Here is a 21,036-nt window from a genome sequence, read left to right on the forward strand (position 1 = left end):
TACTCATGTTTTAATGATAATAAGATTAGGAAGCCAGGTCAAAGCATTCAACTTATTTGGTTAGTTTCCTTCCCTAGATAAGCTGCCTGCCAAAGGAAAATGTGTAAAATCAGAATTAAGTACACCTAATTCATCCTTGCTTTCCAGTTTAAGTCTAATGAAATTCTGAGTAGCACAGAGAACACAGCTTTCTGTTAAATGTTATTCTTCATTAGTAAAGAACTAACTTAACTTGCTGAGAGGAGCAACCGCACGTCCAAGGAGCAGTGGCTGTGTGGGCGCAGGAGGGCCGAGAGGAGCTGCTACACATGCAAGGTCAGGAGGGGTGGCAGTGAGGAGATACCCCTCATCTAAAGTAAGGAGCCGTGGCTGCACTTTGCTGGAAGGGCCGTGAAGAGATACCCCACATCCACGGTAAGAGAAACCCATGTAAGATGGTAGGTGTTGCGAGAAGGCATCAGAGGGCAGACACATTGAAACCATAATCACAGAAAACTAGTAAATGTAATCACATGGACCACAGTGTTGTCTAAATCAATAAAATTAAGCCATGCCGTGTGGGGCCACCCAAGATGGGCGGGTCATGGTGAAGAGGTCTGACAGAATGTGGTCCACTAAAGAATGGAATGGCAAGCCACTTCAATATTCTTGCCTTGAGAACCCCATGAACAGTATGAAAAGGCAAAATGATAGGATACTGAAAGAGGAACTCCCCAGGTCGGTAGGTGCCCAATATGCTACTGAAGATCAGTGGAGAAATAACTCCAGAAAGAATGAAGGGATGGAGCCAAAGCAAAAACAATACCCAGTTGTGGATGTGACTGGTGATAGAAGCAAGATCTGATGCTGTAAAAGCACTATTGCATAGGAACCTGGAATGTTAGGTCCATGAATCAAGGCAAACTGGAAGTGGTCAAACAGGAGATGACAAGAGTGAACGTCGACATTCTAGGAATCAGTGAACTTAAAATGGACTGGAATAGGTGAATTTAACTCAGATGACCATTATATCTACTACTGTGGGCAAGAATTCCTTAGAAGAAATGGAGTAGCCATCATGGTCAACAAAAGAGTCCAAACTGCAGTACTTGGATGCAATCTCAAAAATGACAGAATGATTTCTGTTCGTTTCTGAGGCAAACCACTCAATATCACAGTTATCCAAGTCTATGCCCCAACCAGTAATGCTGAAGAAGCTGAAGTTGAATGGTTCTATGAAGACCTACAACACCTTTAGAAGTAAAACCCCAAAAAGTTGTCCTTTTCATTAAAGGGGACTGGAATGAAAAAGTAGGAAGTCAAGAAACACCTGGAGTAACCAGCAAATTTGGCCTTGGAATACGGAATAAAGCAGGGCAAAGGCTAATAGAGTTTGCCAAGAAAATGCACTGGTCATAGCAAACACCTTCTTCCAACAACATAAGAAAAGACTCTACACATGGACATCACCAGATGGTCAACACCGAAATCAGATTATATTCTTTGCAGCCAAAGATGGAGAAGCTGCATACAGTCAACAAAAACAAGACCGGGAGCTGACTGTGGCTCAGATCATGAACTCCTTATTGCCAAATTCATACTTAAATTGAAGAAAGTGGGGAAAACCACTAGAGCATTCAGGTATGACCTAAATCAAATCCTTTACCATTATACAGTGGAAGTGAGAAATAGATTTAAAGGACTAGATCTGATAGAGTGCCTGATGAACTATGGACGGAGATTCACAACATTGTACAGGAGACAAGGATCAAGACCATCCCCATGGAAAAGAAATGCAAAAAAGCAAAACGACTGTCTGGGGAGGCCTTACAAATAGCTGTGAAAAGAAGAGAAGCCAAAAGCAAAGGAGAAAAGGAAAGATGCAAGCATTTGAATGCAGAGTTCCAAAGAATAGCAAAGAGAGATAAGAAAGCCTTCCGTAGCAATCAATGCAAAGAAATAGAGGAAAACAACAGAATGGGAGAGACTAGAGATCTCTTCAAGAAAATTAGAGATACCAAGGGAACATTTCATGCAAAGATGGACTCGATAAAGGACAGAAATGGAATGGGCCTAACAGAGGCAGAAGATATTAAGAAGAGGTGGCAAGAATACACAGAAGAACTATACAAAAAGATCTTCATGACCAAGATAATCACGATGGTGTGATTACTCACCTAGAGCCAGACATCTTGGAATGTGAAGTCAAGTGGACCTTAGAAAACATCACTATGAACAAAGCTAGTGGAGGTGATGGAATTCCAGTTGAGCTATTTCAAATCCTGAAAGACGATGCTGTGAAAGTGCTGCACCAATATACCAGCAAACTTGGACAACTCAGCAGTGGCCACAGGACTGGAAAAGGTCAGTTTTCATTCCAATACCAAAGAAAGGGAATGCCAGAGAATGCTCAAACTACCGCACAATTGCACTCATCTCACATGCTAGTAAAGTAATGTTCAAAATTATCCAAACCAGGTTTCAGCAGTACATGAATCGTGAAATTCCAGATGTTCAAGCTGGTTTTAGAAAAGGCAGAGGAACCAGAGATCAAATTGCCAACATCTGCTGGATCATGGAAAAAGCAAGAGAGTTCCAGAAAAACAACTATTTCTGCTTTATTGACTATGCCAAAGCCTTTGACTGTGTGGATCACAATAAACTGTGGAAAATTCTGAAAGAGATGGGAATACCAGACCACCTGACTTGCCTCTTGAGAAACCTATATGCAGGTCAGGAAGCAACAGTTAGAACTGGACATGGAACAATAGACTGGTTCCAAATAGGAAAAGGAGTATGTCAAGGCTATATATTGTCACCCTGCTTATTCAACTTATATGCAGAGTACATCATGAGAAACACTGGGCTGGAAGAACCACAAGCTGGAATCAAGATTGCTGGGAGAAATATCAATAACCTCAGATATGCAGACGACACCACCCTTATGGCAGAAAGTGAAGAGGAACTAAAGAGCCTCTTGATGAAAGTGAAAGAGGAGAGTGAAAAGTTGGTGTAAAGCTCAACATTCAGAAAACTAAGATCATGGCATCTGGTCCCATCACTTCATGGCAAATAGATGGGGAAACAGTGGAAACAGTGTCATACTTTATTTTTTGGTGCTCCAAAATCACTGCAGATGGTGATTGCAGCCATGAAATTAAAAGACGCTTACTCCTTGGAAGAAATGTTATGACCAACCTAGATAGCATATTCAAAAGCAGAAACATTACTTTACCAACAAAGGTCCATCTAGTCAAGGCTATGGTTTTTCTAGTAGTCATGTGTGGATGTGACAATTGGACTATGAAGAAAGCTGAATGTGAACGTGAAGTCGCTCAGTCGTGTCCAACTCTTTGCGACCCCATGGACTGTAGCCTACCAGGCTCCTCTGTTCATGGGATTTTCCAGGCAATAGTACTGGAGTGGATTGCCATTTCCTTCTCCAAGGGATCTTCCCAACCCAAGGATCGAGCTGAGAGCCAAAGAATTGATGTTTTTGAACTGTGGTGTTGGAGAAGACTCTTGAAAGTCCCTTGGACTGCAACGAGATCTAACCAGTTCATCCAAAAAGCAATCAGTCCTGAATATCCATTGGAAGGACTGATGCTGAAGCTGAAACTCCAATACTTTGGTGACCTGTTGTGAAGAACTGACTCACTGGAAAAGACCCTGATGATGGGAAGTATTGGGGGCAGGAGAAGAAGGGGATGACAGAGGATGAGATGGCTGGATGGCGACACCGACTTGATGGACATGGGTATGGGTGGACTCTGGGAGTTGGTGATGGACAGGGAGGCCTGGTGTTCTGTGATTCATGGGGTCGCAAAGAGTCGGACACGACTGAGCTACTGAACTGAACTGAACTGATGAGTCAGAATTAATTAAGAAACTACTGTATTCACTGAAGTGTGAAGTGCACAAGGATATGACTAAAAAGTCAGAAATAATCCTTTACACCATATTATAAAGGGTTATTTATTAATTACGATTAATTACCAATAATTTATTAATTACAAGTTTTTCAATAAGTTGAACAATGTTATTAATTATATTATAATTAATATTACCAATACCTTATTAATAGCATTTTCACCTTTACTAGGCCAGAAAAGGACCTTGTATATTGACTAAATTTTTTGGCCAAAAGTAAATTGGGAAAAAAATGTATTTGCACCTTAATTAGGTAGTTTAGTTTTGGAATTTCAATAGATGTTCGGGAAGTGTTTTTATTTTCCTCCAAAGGTTGCTAAACTTAAAAAATTTTAGCTGAAAATCTGGTTACATGCTATCCTAGCGATAATGTCTTATTTACTTTTCTCTCCTTAATACTCACAAATCACAGTTTATGATAATAATTCATAAAAAAAATTTTGCCGCAAGCACAGCACTGAAATTGTGGAAGTGAGTCATGAAAGAAAGGCTACATGACCACAGAAAAGTGAGGAAAAGTTTCAGGAAGCACTCAAAAAAGAAGGAATTCACATTGGCAATTGGATTTTGAGATGGATCTCACAGGATAAGAAGGAGTTAGAAATACTTCCATTTTGAATTATTTCCTGAGTCATGTAGTTAACAGCAGGAACAAAGGAGCAAAGGAGCAAAGGAAAAGAGGAAACCAGCAAGGGCTCTGCGCAATCCCAGGCAGGTAATCAGAGTTCACTGTGATTTGTTTTTAATCTGTTATGTAGTCATATGTACTCAGAGAGGAAACAAGCTTGTGTATCAAGCTCATATTTCCTTTATTCATTAACACAGAGATGTTAAACATTTACTATCATCCTTACATCAGTGAACATTGGAATTGGACCCTCCTACAATGGAGAAAAGAAAAGACTCTTACTGTTGCATTCTCTCATACTCCTGAATGGGGAAATACTGAAATCCTCTATTTTCAGATTAAACCAGCCACTGGGGTTGGTTCACAAATATTTACAAATATTAGAACCTGCAAGATTATGGTGGTTTCTGGAGAGAATTTACCTGAAAACTGTGTTTAGAAAAATGTTGTAAGAAGGCATTAGATATTTATGAGATTAGGTTCAGGTTTCAGGAAGTACATGAAGTGTTTTTTGTTGTTGTTGGGTTTTTTTTGTTGTTGTTGTTGTTTTATTCTTATTTTTACTTTATTTTACTTTACAATACTGTATTGGTTTTGCCATACATTGACATGAATCCACCACAGGTGTACATGCGTTCCCAAACATGAACCCCCTCCCACCTCCCTCCCCATAACATCTCTCTGGGTCATCCCCGTGCACCAGCCCCCATGCACCATGCTCTATCCTGCATCGGACATAGACTGGTGATTCATTTCTTACATGATAGAAATCCATCTTACATGATAGAAATACATTCTCCCAAATCATCCCACCCTCACCCTCTCCCTCTGAGTCCAAAACTCTGCTCTACACATCTGTGTCTCTTTTGCTGTCTTACATACAGGGTCATCATTTCCATCTTTCTAAATTCCATAAATATGTGTTAGTATATTGTATTGATGTTTTTCTTTCTGGCTTACTTCACTCTGTATAATCGGCTCCAGTTTCATCCATCTCATTAGAACTGATTCAAATGTATTCTTTTTAATGGCTGAGTAATACTCCATTGTGTATATGTACCACAGCTTTCTTGAAATGTTTAAAATGTTATGTATGGGTGAAATAAAACATTTATAGTGAAAATACTTCTGAAAAGCTTAGAGTCTCATAAAAACTTCATTAGAAATACTTAATCATTTTAAAACAATGTTCACACCATAATTCAATACAAGGTGCAACACTTCTAAAGTCTTAGGAATAAGCCTTAATGGAGAAGGTTGAAAAGATGCAGAGGAAGCAATGGAGAGAAGAGTCAAGAAAGCTCATTTCAGTTCAGTTCAGTTGCTCAGTCATGTCTGACCCTTTGTGAACCCATGGATGGACACAAGCACACTAGGCCTCCCTGTCCATCACCAACTCCTGGAGTTCACTCAAACTCACGTCCATCACGTCGGTGATGCCATCCAACCATCTCATCCTCTGTTGTCCCCTTCTTCTCCTGCCTTCAACCTTTCCCAGCATCAGGGTCTTTTCCAATGTGTAAGTTCTTTGCAACAAGTGGCCAAAGTATTGGAGTTTCAGCTTCAGCATCAGTCCTTCCAATGAATATTCAGGACTGATTTTCTTTAGGATGGGCTGGTTTGGTCTCCTTGTGATCCAAGGGGTTCTCAAGAGTCTTCTCCACCACCACAATTCAAAAGCATCAATTATTTGGCCATCAGCTTTCTTTATAGTCCAACTCTCACATTCCTACATGACTACTGGAAAAACCATAGCCTTGACTAGACAGACTTTTATTGGCAAAGTAATGTCTCTGTTTTTTAATATGCTATCTAGGATGGTCATAGCTTTTCTTCCAAGGAGTAAGCATCTTTTAATTTCATGGCTGCAGTCACCATCTGCAGTGATTTTGGAGCCCAAAAAAATGTCTCCCACTGTTTCCATTGTTTCCCCATCTATTTGCCATGAAGTGATAGGTCAACCAGATGCCATGATCTTAGTTTTCTGAATGCTGAATTTTAAGCCAGCTTTTTCACTCTCCTCTTTGACTTTCATCAAGAGGCTCTTTAGTTCTTCACTTTCTGCCATAAGTGTGGTGTCTTCTGCATATCTGAGGTTATTGATATTTCTCCTGGCAACCTTGATTGTAGCTTGTGCTTCATCCATTCCAGCATTTCTCATGATGTACTCTGCATATAAGTTAAGTAATCAGGGTGACAATATACAGCCATGACATACTTCTTGCCCAATTTTGAACCAGTCTGTTGTTCCATGTCTGGTTCTAACTGTTGCTTCTTGACTCACATACAGATTTCTCAGGAGGCAAGTCAGTGGTCTGGTATTCCCATCTGTTTAACAGTTTTCCATTGTTTATTGTGATCCACAAAGTCAAGGGAGGGAGATCTTAAAAGTGGGAACTAGTGAGGGAGGATTCGAAAGGATCCTTGTAGTAAATATCTGAATGTATCTTCTTAGCCTTTAGGCCATTTATTTGATATGTAGTCATTTGTGCAACAAAACATTGGAAAAGTAAGATGTTCTTTTCAAGCCCCTAACTCCATGATTTTTAAGTGGAGTACTTTATTCTTCAGTGAGATTATTCTTACATTTTCTTCTCTATCTCTGTTAGCACCTCTCTCCCACTTCTGGAAGACAGCAACATGACAAAGGAGCCTAGAAAATCCAGAGCAAGAAAACAGCTGTGTGCATAGTTGCTCATCGCTCAGTCGTGTTCAACTCTTTGCGACCCCACGGACTGTAGCCCACCAGGCGCCTCTGTCCATGGAATGTTTCAGGCAAGAATACTGGAGGGGGTTGCCATTTCCTCCACCAGCGGATCTTAACTGAACATCAGCTTTGTTCTCACTTCTGTTTTGTATGCTTACTTTCCAGGTGTTTTTTTTTTTTTTTTTTAATTTCTCAGCAAATCTACAGGTAGATAGTCCCACTGTGTACATTAAAAATTGAGGCTCTGATAATAAAATTATCTGCTTGAAACTTCAAATATAGTCAGAATTTGACTAAGAATTCAAATTAAACTTTGTCTAAGCCTCTAGAGACTTTAAACCTCCATTACTTTACCACTGTTACTAACAAAATCCTTTTTGCAAAGTTATCTTTCTCTTAATGTAACTGAAGGTTGTACTCTGAGTAATTTCTAGCTGCACATATATCTAACTTTAACCTTTTACAAATGCCTACCTAGTTTTTCAAACAATAGTATCTATTTAAAAGTCTATGATTTGACAATACCACCTTTATTGTAATCTAAATTTCTATACGTATTGATAAATTGAGACTATTTCTGGCTGTTCTGTTCTATTCCTTTGGTCTGCCTATTTGTGTGCCATTACCAAGTACACTGTTTTACCTGGAGGATTTTGACGTATGTTTTAATAATTAGTAGGTACTTCCTCATAACTATACTTTTACAGTCATATTGACTGTATATACATTTTATGTGCTAAGTTTCCCGTATGAACTTCAGTGTCAACTTATCTTGACCCATCTGTCATTGGATTTTTATTGGTATCACTTCAAATTTATAAATTAACTTAATAAAAGGTCCTAACCGAAACCAGAAGATAGCTTTATATTTTTGAAGCCTATTTTTTTTGTGTTTCAGGAAGTTTTTACACTTTTTTAAAATTAGATTTCCACAAGTAAAATTCTAGCTTTAGAATACACAGACACACATACACACATTTACCTACACGCACATAAGTGTTTATATGTACCTTATGGAGTTAAGGAAATATCTATGCCTTTTTACTTTTTTCAAGAGTTCTATATATTCAATTTTTGTAAATGTTTCAGGTACCTTTGGGAGGAAGGTATATTTTATATTATCAGTGTATAGTGGTCAATATGTGTCCAGAATATCTACCACATTGACTATATCGTTTAGATACTCTGTAATATAGTTTTTTTTTTTTGTCCAAACTTCCTGTTTTATATTCAGAGTGACCTGTTAAGTCACTTTTTGTGAACACATTACTTTGTAGTTCTTCTTTCATTTCCTAGAATTTTTATATTATATAGTCATTGTTGTTTCCTAGATGAATTCAGAATTATTTAATCTTCATGGTAGCATTTGGCTTTTATCATTATAAAATGTCTTTCTTTGTCATTTAATTCTCATAGGTACATAGTATCAGGATTTCAACCATTGCTTTCTTTTTGCTTCCTTTTACCTTATAAATCTTAATTCATCTCTTTGTTTTTAGCTTTCTGTTGCTTTCCTGAGCATCATCAACTTCTGCTTTATTTGAATCTTTTTTGGTGTGCATTTCTTTTCATGACTATATGAAAATATCTAATTTAATTTGCGGGATATATATAGTCCTCTTTAGCCTTATGGTTGTTTCCTTTTTTAGGTGGATGACTTTTTGTAGGTAAAAATATTATATTCACATTCTTGAATTTTTAAAGTGGTTTATATAGATGAAATCTGTTTTTTCTACTCCTATTTATCTAATAGAACTTCCCAAGTGGCAATAGTTGTAAAGAACCTGCCTGCCAATGCAGGAGACTCAAGAGATGCAGGCTGGATCCCTGAATGGGGAAGATCCCTTGGAATAGGGAATCGGCTACCTGCCTCAGTATTCTTGCCTAGAAAATTTCATGGACTGAGGAGTCTGGCGGGCTACTGTTCTTGGGCTTGCAAAGAGTAGGGCAATGCTGAGAGCCTGAGCACAAGTGCATTTATTTAATGGTTAAGGTTCCTAGTTCGAGAGCTCCCTCTTCTGTCGGTTCTGCCCTACTCTTGACAGTTTCCTTCATGGATGGTATATTGCAACAGAAGTAGGGAGGGCAAAGGGATGTCTTTTTTTGTCTTTCATTTCCTCAGTATTCTTAAATTCTCCAAATTAAATCTTTGCTTTTGTACTCACAGCTCTAAGAGGTATTACCCTATGTGTATTACCTGTTTCTCAGATAATAGGAAAAAAATACTAAGGAAAAAAAATGCTTTCCTAAATTTCTCACTTCTTGTCTTCCATTTCAAACCTTTTTCCAGTTTTATAAACTACCAAATCTCAACCTTTGTTAAGTATTTTGGAACTTATTGTTGCAGGTTTATCTTTATAGGTTCATTGTGTTTATACTTCAGCTATGTTCTCTATTTTCACTTTTTCATAGACAATTTTAAGGACTAATTTTCCTAACCAGCACCATAAGCATTTGGTGGTAGACTGGAGCAAGAACTCTGTCAATATTGTTGTATTTCTACTTACAGATAATTTGTTGGTTGTGGTGCTCTGTCTCTGAAGATGATGAAAGAACATGGATCTTTTATCATTTTCTTTGTTTCCTTTATTGCTTTTACAAATTACGGGGAAGTTTGAGGGATATTTGGAATCAAACAACCATCTTTGCTATATAAAACTGAGGATTTGGTAGTATTTATTAAAGTACCCTTTCTTTCAGATCTTTACTTCAAATCTATTCCACACTCGTAACCTCTAAAAGCCTGTATGGAAGACTCATAACTTCTCAGTGAATGAGCATTCTAACATGATAACCTGAGGCAGCTATGTTCTCCATGTATGCATTTGCTTTCTTATAGACTCACTGTGTTATTTTTTAGTGTTTTAACAAACAAAAGGAGCTTATAATGGCTGGAAAAATGCAAGTCTAACCATTTATTGTGCTCAATAAAGTAAAAACATACAGAGGAAGATTGTCACATTGGGTTTTACAATGCAGGTTTTAAAATAGGTAGTACAAACTGATATTAATAAGATACAACTGACTTTTTTTAAATTTTACTTTATTTTACTTTACAATACTGTATTGGTTTTGCCATACAACTGATTTTATACAGCAAAATTTGTAAGTACATTTACAACTGGTAAGATGCAACCAGGAAAAGTATAAAGTGAAGTGCAGAGTAGCACTGATGTCCACATAGTCTCCTTTTACACTTTTTTTTAATTTAAATTTATTTACTTTAATTGGAGGCTAATTACTTTACAATATTGTGTTGGTTTTGCCAAACATCAGAGCCAAAAAGAAAAACACCAATACAGTATACTAACGCATATATATGGAATTTAGAAAGACAGTAACGATAACCCTTTTAAACGTTTTGACAGGGGTTGGTGAACATTTGTCTGACCATTTGTCTTTGAAAATAAAGTGCATTTGTAATGCAGACAAACTATTAATTTATGTATTATAAATGTCTTCTTTTGCACTACAAATCACAGAGTTGAGAAGTTTCAACAGAGACTAACTTACAAAGTTGAAAATATTTACATCCATTTCTTTAGGGAAAGTTTTCCAACCCCTACACTAGGATAAAAGATGTTTCAAAAGTTCCAAAATTATGGAAATGAAAAAGTTGGTTTAAATGTTCCAAAGATTTCCAGGTTTAGTTAATTGAAGTAAATTGAAGGCTCCAATGAGAATACTCATGTAAAGCTTTTAATAAAGGCAGTGAATATAAAACAACAGGAGAAAGATAATTCAAAGAAACATCCAGAAACAAGCTACCCAATGTTCTTATTTGTCTGAAGGTATGATTCATCATCTCTCTGGATGAAACTGCTACTATTTGTGCTGATGGATGTGTGTGGAAACTTGGTTACAGGACAGCACAGGCAGTTTTCTGCTGAGACTGTCCACATGGTGAAGATTAAATATCTAACTCATTAATTCAAGCTTACGTTATCAATTAACAAATTGGTCATACATTCCACTCAGGAATTCTGAGCTTTAAAATTTCATCATTAGTCATGAGTTAATTAGTTACTTGGTTGGATAACTAACTGCTCTTATCATGGCCAACAGCCAAAAAACAATTCTCAAGTCTCTCTGGAGGTAAACAAAGAGTCCAGCTGTAAAATAACTCTATTTTCATTAAGCAGATTTAGATGTCACTTCCACGGCAGCTCAGTGGTAAAGAATTGATCTGCCGATATCTTCTGCTTCTGTTAGGTCCATTCTATTTCTGTCCTTTATTGAGCCCATCTAAACACAAAATGTTCCCTTAGTATCTCTAATTTTCTTGAAGCAATCTCTAATCTTTCCCATTCTATTGTTTTGCTCTATTTCTTTGCACTGATCACTGAAGAAGGTTTTCTTATCTCTCCATTCTTTGAAACTCTGCATTCTTTGAAAACTCTACATTCAAATGGGTATATCTTTCATTTTCTCCTTTGCCTTTAGCTTTTCTTTTTTCCACAGCTCTTTGTAAGGCCTCCTCAGACAGCCATTTTGCTTTTTTGCATTTCTTTTTCTTGTGGATGGTCTTGATCACTGCCTCCTGTACAATATCACAAACTTCCATCCATAGTTCTTCAGGTACTCTGTCTATCAGATCTAATCCCTTAAATCTATTTCTAATTTCTACTGTATAATTGTAAGGGATTTGATTTAGGTCCTGCCTGAATGGTCTAGTGGTTTTCCCTACTTTTTTCAATTTAAGTCTGAATTTTGCAATAAGGAGTTCATTATCTGAATCTCAGTTAGCTCCCAGTCTGAAATGATATGGGAGCTGAAAGGATATGGGATATAGGAGCTGATGATATGGATATGATATGGAAGCTGAAGAAAACTTCTGAGCTATCTTTAGAAGGCAACAGGAATTTTCCTTCCTCAGTGAAGACAACTTTGAAATAGATTATTCTCTGAAATTAGATATAATCTGTAACAATTAACACCTTCTGTTTCCTCATTGCTCTTGTGATATTGTAATAAATATTCATGAGTTCTCAGTAAAAAAAAAAAAAGATTGAACTATGTAAAATTCATAGAGTGATAATGTTAGAATAGCAAATTCAACCTATGCTTGAATGTGGCTACAAGAACACAGTTGATATTCATCCTTGACAAAAATTATGAAAATAGAATTTTCATAATTTTACTTATTTCCTGCATAGAAAATAAACATAGATCTATGCATAGCCTGTGTAGAAATATATTTCCTACATTTTTTTCTCCTTAGGAAAAACAAACAAACAAAATACTCAGAGTAAATTTTTTTGTGTGGGAAGAGGACAGATTGATTGGACAGTTAGAACAGAAAACTGTTTTCTTAATAAGCTTGTCTATACTGCTCTTTATAAATGCAATTTTAAAATTATATTGTTACAAAGATGACACAGACAACAAAGGCAAAACATTTTAAATATGTAGAAGGTGCAATGCATGTCCAAGTTAAATATGTGAAAGATGTTACAGCTATCCTGTGTTTTTCATAGTATAACCTAAGTGCATTTTTCCTGTCAATCTTCATACAAGAACAAAGATTTCAAGTTATATTACTATTATATCTGTATTTTTGAGAAATAAAACATGAGAGGTTCTTATCTCTTCTTGACTCTTTATATTTTGAAAATCAACCTTGAGCTCTTAATTATAATTAATTAATTGAAATACAAAAGAAGAGAACGAATAGAGACGTCAGTACAAATTTCTTTAGATATATATTCAACAGTTATTTTTTAAAAGAGGGAATGGGTTTTGATATTTCTGAGGTTGGAAAAAATCTATTCAGGTCACAAGCATCACAATTCATCATGGGCCCTTCCTTTCACTGACCCACTCAGAAACCCCTCAATAAAAAAAGCCTGCTCCCTATCCTCCTAAATACTAAATGTCCAGTATTTTATCACATGCCATTTAGGAAAAGATTTTGGGGATTGATTAAAAATTGAAATCCTAAATGCACATGTAAGAGTGGCTTTTTTTTTTTTTTACTGTCAGAGAAGCATAAGGCAAGAAAGATACTTGAAAAAACTAAAAAATAAGACTGTATATTCATGTGATCAGAGCTTGGGTTCCCCTTCCCCTTGGAAAATGTGAAGACAATCTTGTAAGATCACATACTTGGATATAACTTTCCAATTGTTCTGCAGAACTTGGTAGCATCAAGATAAGACACACAAATGTATTACTTAACCCTTGTGATACATATGAAGAAATTATTATAAGGCACTTTCAGGTCTAAATTAAAACATATAGATGAATAGATATCCACCAAAAACTTAAAACAAGCACTAAAATTATTTTTTACTTTCAGAGGAAAAAAGATGAGGGTGGGACTTTTCAACTTAGCACACCATACAAAGAACTAATATGATGTTAATATATATTGTTTGGCCTGAATTAAGTTTTATTTAAATTTCATCAGATAGAATTTCCAAAAATAGATACATAAATTGTTAAATCCATACCATATACATTGAACATTCATCAAATTATTTATCTTGACTCTATAACTTCAGGTGTAGGTACGCAAATTTCATCAAATTTAAAACACTTGGCAAAATTTTAAATTGTAACTATATATGTTGATGAATTAGACATACTGTCTCAGTTATTCTTATGTTGTATACCTAAAACTAACATAATGTTATATACCAATTGCATAAGTAAGTAAAGTCACTCAGTCATGTCCGACTCTTTGTGAACCCATGGACTGCAGCTCACCAGGCTCCTCAGTCCATGGGATTCTCCAGGCAAGAATACTAGAGTGGGTTGCCGTTTCCTTCTCCAGGGGATCTTCCTGACCCAGGGATGGAATCCGGGGTCTCCCGCATTGGAGGCAGACGCTTTAACCTCTGAGCCACCAATGATACAAAATTTACATATATATTCTCAAATACATGAAAATTATATGATTGATAAAACATAATTTGGAACATTTTAAAGATCCCAGAGGTAGGTAATACAATTTGTAACCATTCTAAGTAATATTGAATCTCCATTGCACAACACTTCTGCCCCAAGAAACATCTAAATAAGCTGTTGTTTACAGATATAACGATACTTCTTTTCACAGTGTTCATCCAAAATGCTTCCTATTGGGATATACATCATGCAGGTCTTTGGATTTACAGATTTAGGGAAAGGAAATCTGCAATGAAGAAGAAAATTTTAATAGACAAGAACAAGAAATGAAAACGTTCAAGGATGCTGTTCTTGCTAAATGACAGAATTAGGGAACGTTTAAAAGCATTTGCATGAGATGTTACATCTTGAGTCATTATCTTCTCCATTCAAGTCATTTTTCACAATTTCAGAGTACAATGTTACCAAAACACAGTATGCTCAATAATCAATAGCATTGAGGTTTGGGATTTTTTTGTTTTGTTGTTGTTTTTAATGATTTTGATATGTGTTATTCTTTGTTTCTGCGTTATTTAAAGATGTATTAACTAAGTCTAGTCCAGGAAAAAATCAGATTATAAAATTTCTCAATGCATGATGCTGTTAAATCTCATATTTAAGAATTAAAATGAGATTTGAAGCTTATAAATATACAGGAAATAAACCCAGACTATTTGAAACATGGGCCAATGCTGAGAATATTAGTCTCTACCAGAATAAGAAAAATAATGGACATACTGTTTTCTCTGGACTGCTTTCATACATGTGACAATCTATACATATGCATACATATCTAAGTGCTTGTACCAAGGCAGGAAACAAAACCATATGTCAAAAGCTCTTGAGCAAACATTTGGATGTTGTACATGCAGTTAAAAATTTTATTATGTTATATCTATTCTCTTTTTTATAGTTTCATGCCCAAAATAGGATATCTTAGTTATAATGGTCCTGGATATTCAAGTCTCTGATCAGATCCAAGGATAAACTCAAAAAGAACAGGAAAAAAGGTTTTGGTACCAGAAACTTACAGATCTTGGGAGAGAGTAGAATTGTCCTCCCACAACCAGGCATGATGTTCTTCATCGTAAGAAAGCCCAATCCAGTAAGAATTGGTATTGAACTTCATAAAATCCTGCATGGAAACAGAGACCAACATATTAATCTATTTGAATCCACTCTAGGAATCATATATGTTTAAGGGGGCCAGTGTCCAAGCGTCAGTTTTTCAATTATACACACTAAAATCATTTTTAACTTCTAATTTGGGAAAAAGAGTCAGTCACATGCTTATTATTTCTCATTCATTAAGCCCATTCATTTATGGAGGAAAAATAAAAACGACAAAAATCTCACTTCTTGAAGGAATGAAAGATGTCATAAAGGGTGTGAGAGTTTTCATGGAACACTTCCTTCAGATGGGATCAATAATCAAATCTGATCCCAAATCAACTGCATCTGGAAGGATAAATCTTTACCACAGTTTCTCCAGGAAGCTACAGAACTTTTTATTAAGAGTTGGATTATTATTTTATAATATTCTACATATTCATTTCACATTATACCCGAGTGATAGCAAATGTTGTATAATTACAAAATCAGTTATAAATTCACTTAAAGAACTAAAAGTTTAAAGTTGTTGGAATAAAAATAATGACTTACTATTTCTTCTTTGACTACTCTCCAAACAGTTTCTTATACTTTATCTGTCAGCACTCCTATAATGCAAACCTTAGAGAAAGTTTGGCTCTATTTTTGAATGGTTTCAAAGCATAGGAAATTAGTTCAAATATAATCATCCATTTACTATCTGATTAAAGACTTGAATCAAAGTATAGATAATTTATTTTTCTGGGTCAAATAAAATGTAGAAAATATGAATTAAATACTTACCAGTTCATTTCTGGTTTGTATCTGAAGTAGACTGGAATTATGAGAAACACAAAAATCCCTACTGTCTTTCCATGTTTTTAATTCATTAGAAACAAAATAACAGTTGTGTTGGTAGCCAATCCACTTTTCTTGGCAAGAAAAGCACCCAGATTCTAAGAGAAAAAATAAAATATGACTTGATGACATTGGAGATCCAGTTTCTTTTCAGTGCTACTTTCTCATTCAAAAAGCATTTGTTATTTATTAATTGTGTCTACAAATATTCTTTGAGAATTTACTGCATACACCACACATCAGCAGATATTTATCTGAACAACCCAGACATGACTCTTCTTCTTCATGGAGATTATATTCTAGAGATAGAGAATTGCTTACTTTTTAGTCTTTATGAACTATTTTTCATGCTCATCTGGGTAAGTATACACAAGAAATTCACTGTGTTCAAATACAGTATAGTAGATGTGAGGTGATTAGAAGAACCCTTTTCAAGGCAGTGATCCAAAGTTGATTTCTTCTATGTAATTAATGTCAATGTATGCCAAAACCCATACAATATTGTAAAGTAAAATAAAGTAAAAATAAAAATTAAAAAAATTAAACTAGATGAAAGAAGTATTAAAAGGAAGAAAGAATTATAGCATATTTTCTGAGAGAAAAATTCTGCATATTTTATTTTCAAAATGATGATAAATAAAATGATTAGGTAGAAGTCTGACCACCCAATATATTAGTGATTGTGTCTTCAGTATCCTCAGTAATAAAAGTTCTATGACATAGCAAGCACTCAAATCTTTGTCAAATGAATAATTTTGAGGGTGTAGAGTAGAGTGGTGGTTAACAAGGACTGAGATATGGGGAAAATAGGGAGATGTTGGTCAAAATGTACACGGGAATTTCCTTGTCCAGTGGTTAAAACTCAATGCTTTCACTGCTGAGTACCTGGGTCCAATCTGTGATCAGTTCAGTTCAGTTCAGTCTCTCAGTCATGTCTGACTCTTTGCGACCCCATGAACTGCAGCACTCCAGGCCTCCCTGTTCATCACCAGCTCTGGGAGTTCACTCAAACTCACGTCCATCGAGTCAGTGATGCCATCCAGCCATCTCATCCTCTGTCGTCCCCTTTTCCTCCTGCCCCCAATCCCTCCCAGCATCAAAGTCTTTTCCAATGAGTCAACTCTTCGCATGAGGTGGCCAAAGTACTGGAGTTTCAACTTTAGCATCTTTCCTTCCAAAGAAATCCCAGGGCTGATCTCCTTCAGAATGGACTGGTTGGATCTCCTTGCAGCCCAAGGGACTCTCAAGAGTCTTCTCCAACACCACAGTTCAAAAACATCAATTCTTCAGTGCTCAGCTTTCTTCACAATCCAACTCTCACATGCATACATGACCACTGGAAAAACCATAGCCTTGACTAGACGGACCTTTGTTGGCAAAGTAATGTCTCTGCTTTTGAATATGCTATCTAGGTTGGTCATAACTTTCCTTCCAAGAAGTAAGTGTCTTTTAATTTCATGGCTGCAATCACCATCTGCAGTGATTTTGGAGCCCAAAAAAATAAAGTCTGGCACTCTTTCCACTGTTTCCCCATCTATTTACCAGGAAGTGATGGGACCAAATGCCATGATCTTCGTTTTCTGAATGTTGAGCTTTAAGCCAACTTTTCACTCTCCTCTTTCACTTTCATCAAGAGGCTCTTTAGTTCTTCTTCACTTCTGCCATAAGGGTAGTGTCATTTGCATATCTGAGGTTATTGATATTTTTCCAAGCAATCTTGATTCCAGCTTGTGCTTCTTCCAGCCCAATGTTTCTCATGATGTACTCTCCATATAAGTTAAATAAGCAGGGTGACAATATACAGCCTTGACGTACTGCTTTTCCTATTTGGAACCCGTCTATTGTTCCATGTCCCATTCTAACTGTTGCTTCCTGACCTACATACAGATTTCTCAGGAGGCAGGTCAGGTGGTCTGGTATTCCCATCTCGTTCAGAATTTTCCACAGTTTATTATGATCCACACAGTCAAAGGCTTTGGCATAGTTAATAAACCAGAAATAGATGTTTTCCTGGGACTCTCTTGCTTTTTCCATGATCCAGCAGATGTTGGCAATTTGATCTCTGGTTCCTCTGCTTTTTCTAACACCAGCTTGAACATCAGGAAGTTCACGGTTCATGATAGTGGAACTAAAATCCCAAAAGCTGTGAGGCAAGGCCAAAAACAATTTTTTAAAAAATATAGAAGTTTTCAGTTAGAAGATGAATTCATTCTGGGAATCTACTGTTCACCATTATAACTAGAGCTAACAGTATTTTGGTATAAATACTCGTGAATTGTTACAGGAGTAATTCTTAAATGTTTTTACCACAAACAGGAATGATAGTTTTGTGACATGATGGAGGTACTAGTTAGTGCTACAGTGGTAATAATATTATAATAATAAGTATATCAAATCAACACATTGCAGACATTAAGCTTACACGGTATCATTTGTCAATTGTATCTCAATAAAGCCAGGAAAATGCTCAGGAAAAAGAAAGATATGAATGAAGTGCTATATGAACAAAAAAGATAGTAAAACAACTTGGAGAGTGTTTGAAGGAAAAAACAACAACAACAGCTAGGTCTTTGAGCTGACTTTCATAGGTTAAGTGTTAAGTAGGGTTTAGAACTGCAAAAACCTCCATGCTGCTTTCTGAGCTATAGAAGAAGCAGAGGTAAAGGTAAAGAGACATAAATGTATGGGTTATTAAAAAACACAATGAGGTAATTAGGATTGGCTATAATATTTAATGTTAATATAATGTATTTTTTATTTGCTACTTAAACATGAACACTTACATTGGAAAAATTTTTTCAGGGTAATATTGTCCTTATTATTTAAATATACAAATAATGTTTATTTGATGAAATCTAATAAATTCTTATATGAACAATGAAAGAAGACTATCCTACAGCTAGCAGGCACGGTTTTTTTACTATAATATTCCATCAAGCTTCTCTGTGAGAAAAACAGGAAACTGCTTATTTTACTCTTTATCAACAAGAAAGATTTCCAAAGTAGGAACCCTACCTTCCTGAAGATCTGTGGAGGGTTCAGGCTGAACACTTTGTTTAGTAAGTGCTGTAAGAAATGATTAGAAATTTACTTTATCAGACAGTTTTATGAAATAAAAAAATACTCCACATTAGAAAAATCACACTTTTATTGTAAGATAGTTTCATCACAATTTTGATCTTTTTATATAGGCTTGACTAGAAAAACTTACAATTTTTTAACAGAACTCCCAAAGCAGCCATCAATGAAAGGCATATTACTCCTAAGACCCCAGAGATCAATCTCCATGCAGTGGTGTGAAAAGCTATAAAGAAAGATGGGATAATGATTTAAAGATCAAATACAGGAGTTCTTAAAGGCAGAAACCAGTGAGAGAATCCAAAAAGTTCTTTGGTTTAATAACCCAATCATTTTGCCAGTAAACTGTTTGAAAATGGAGACAGTCCATTGAAAACTCTACCCAATACCAACATTTCAATATGATGTACTTTGTTCTTCACTGAGATTATCAGTACTTTTTCTTCTTTATCAGTTCTGTCTCAGTACAATGTATTTACCATTTACTTTTTAACTTGAAAAGAAGCTTAGAGATCTGTAGTAAAAAGAGACAAACAGGCAGCAAGTTCCATTTTATGGACTCAACTCTTTGCAACCCCATGGACTTTGGCTCACTAGTTTCCTCAGTCCATGGAATTATCCAGGTAAGAATACTGGAGTGGGTGCCATTCCCTTCTCCAGGAGATCTTCCCAACCCAGGGATTGAACATGGGTCTCCCTCATTGTAGGCAGACTCTTTACTGTCTGAGCCACCAGGAAAACCCTGATATATTGATAACAAACTTATTTTGGTAATAACAACATAAGCATCACAAGGTGGAGCACATGACTCCCATTAGGTAGGTAAGAAAACCTAGGATAATTTTCCTGGTAAATTTATACCTCAATCAGAATTTAGAGCTATCCTTTAATCCACTCTTTAAATCTGTTGAGAATACTTCACAAAATCATCTCTAAGTGACAGAGTGAAGAATCAGAAAAATGAAATTTAAAAAGTGCTATTATATGAGAAACCTGAAACTGTACACATTTTTTCTTAAATTTTTTCTTGCCCAAAATTAGCCATACTCATGAGATATATTTTTGGTTATTTTTATTTTTTCACGTTATGACTTGGGCTGCACATACCTGCCATGTGAGATGTTGTCTAATGTCGACGCAGATAAGGCACGGTGGATGCTTGTTCCAGGATAGTGAGGTTAGTCCATGGAGCTAAGCTGGAGGCTACCAAAAACCCAAAAGTTGTGAAGAAATTTTAAAAAAGAAAAGCTGTGAATCAAAATGTGCTTGTATCTTCTGCTGATGAGACGAGGATGTGTAGTATGAACAAGAAGCAGTAAAATCGCTATCTTCTAAAACGCTTCTAGAACCGCAATACAGGAAATTCTCACTGAACCTCATAATGCAGACCATTTGACTCTCACAAAATAAGGTGAGAGGAAAGTTTTATTGTTGTTTTTTTTTAACGTTCAAACATCAAAGTCATCTAAAAAGTTACTTGGAAAATGGAATATATGGGCAAACCAAAGGAAAATTTACTTAGTACAAAAAAAATTTTGCACACAATTTTCCATTGTTAATAATGAAAAATGTTTATCATTTACCTTGTGTCAAACATGAAGTACATGGCATATATTAGTTTATTTTTTCCGTGAATGTGACTTAACAACAAAGATAGATAAATATGCTTATTTTACCAATGAGAAAAGTAAGGTAGAGTAAAGCTAGGTCACATGTGTGAAACCCTGGTAGTCTTTCTCTAAAGCACACATGAGATACATTTCAAATTAAGCCTCTCTTTTTCTCTGTCTATATGTTTTGTTAATTTTATTTCTTTTCTTTAGTGCAGAGTGGTTGGAACTTTCCAGCTCTCATGCTGTACTTCTCATTCTTACCTTAT

General features: G+C 35.9%; 1 protein-coding gene across 1 annotated transcript; it reads right to left on the reverse strand.

The window, feature by feature from the left end:
• Nucleotides 1-10,144: 10,144 nt before the first annotated feature.
• LOC101101976 (natural killer cells antigen CD94) lies at nt 10,145-20,464 on the reverse strand. The gene is made up of 6 exons (XM_004007562.5): nt 20,265-20,464; nt 19,291-19,383; nt 19,095-19,145; nt 16,026-16,177; nt 15,164-15,267; nt 10,145-14,379 (listed from the first exon to the last, which is right to left on the reverse strand). Exons 1-6 carry the CDS (start codon nt 20,269-20,271, stop codon nt 14,259-14,261), a joined length of 528 nt encoding a protein of 175 aa, XP_004007611.3. The 5' UTR covers nt 20,272-20,464; the 3' UTR covers nt 10,145-14,258.
• Between the last annotated feature and the right edge of the window lie 572 nt (nt 20,465-21,036).

This window comes from Ovis aries, chromosome 3, assembly GCF_016772045.2.
Source record: "Ovis aries strain OAR_USU_Benz2616 breed Rambouillet chromosome 3, ARS-UI_Ramb_v3.0, whole genome shotgun sequence".
Lineage (NCBI taxonomy): Eukaryota > Metazoa > Chordata > Mammalia > Artiodactyla > Bovidae > Ovis > Ovis aries.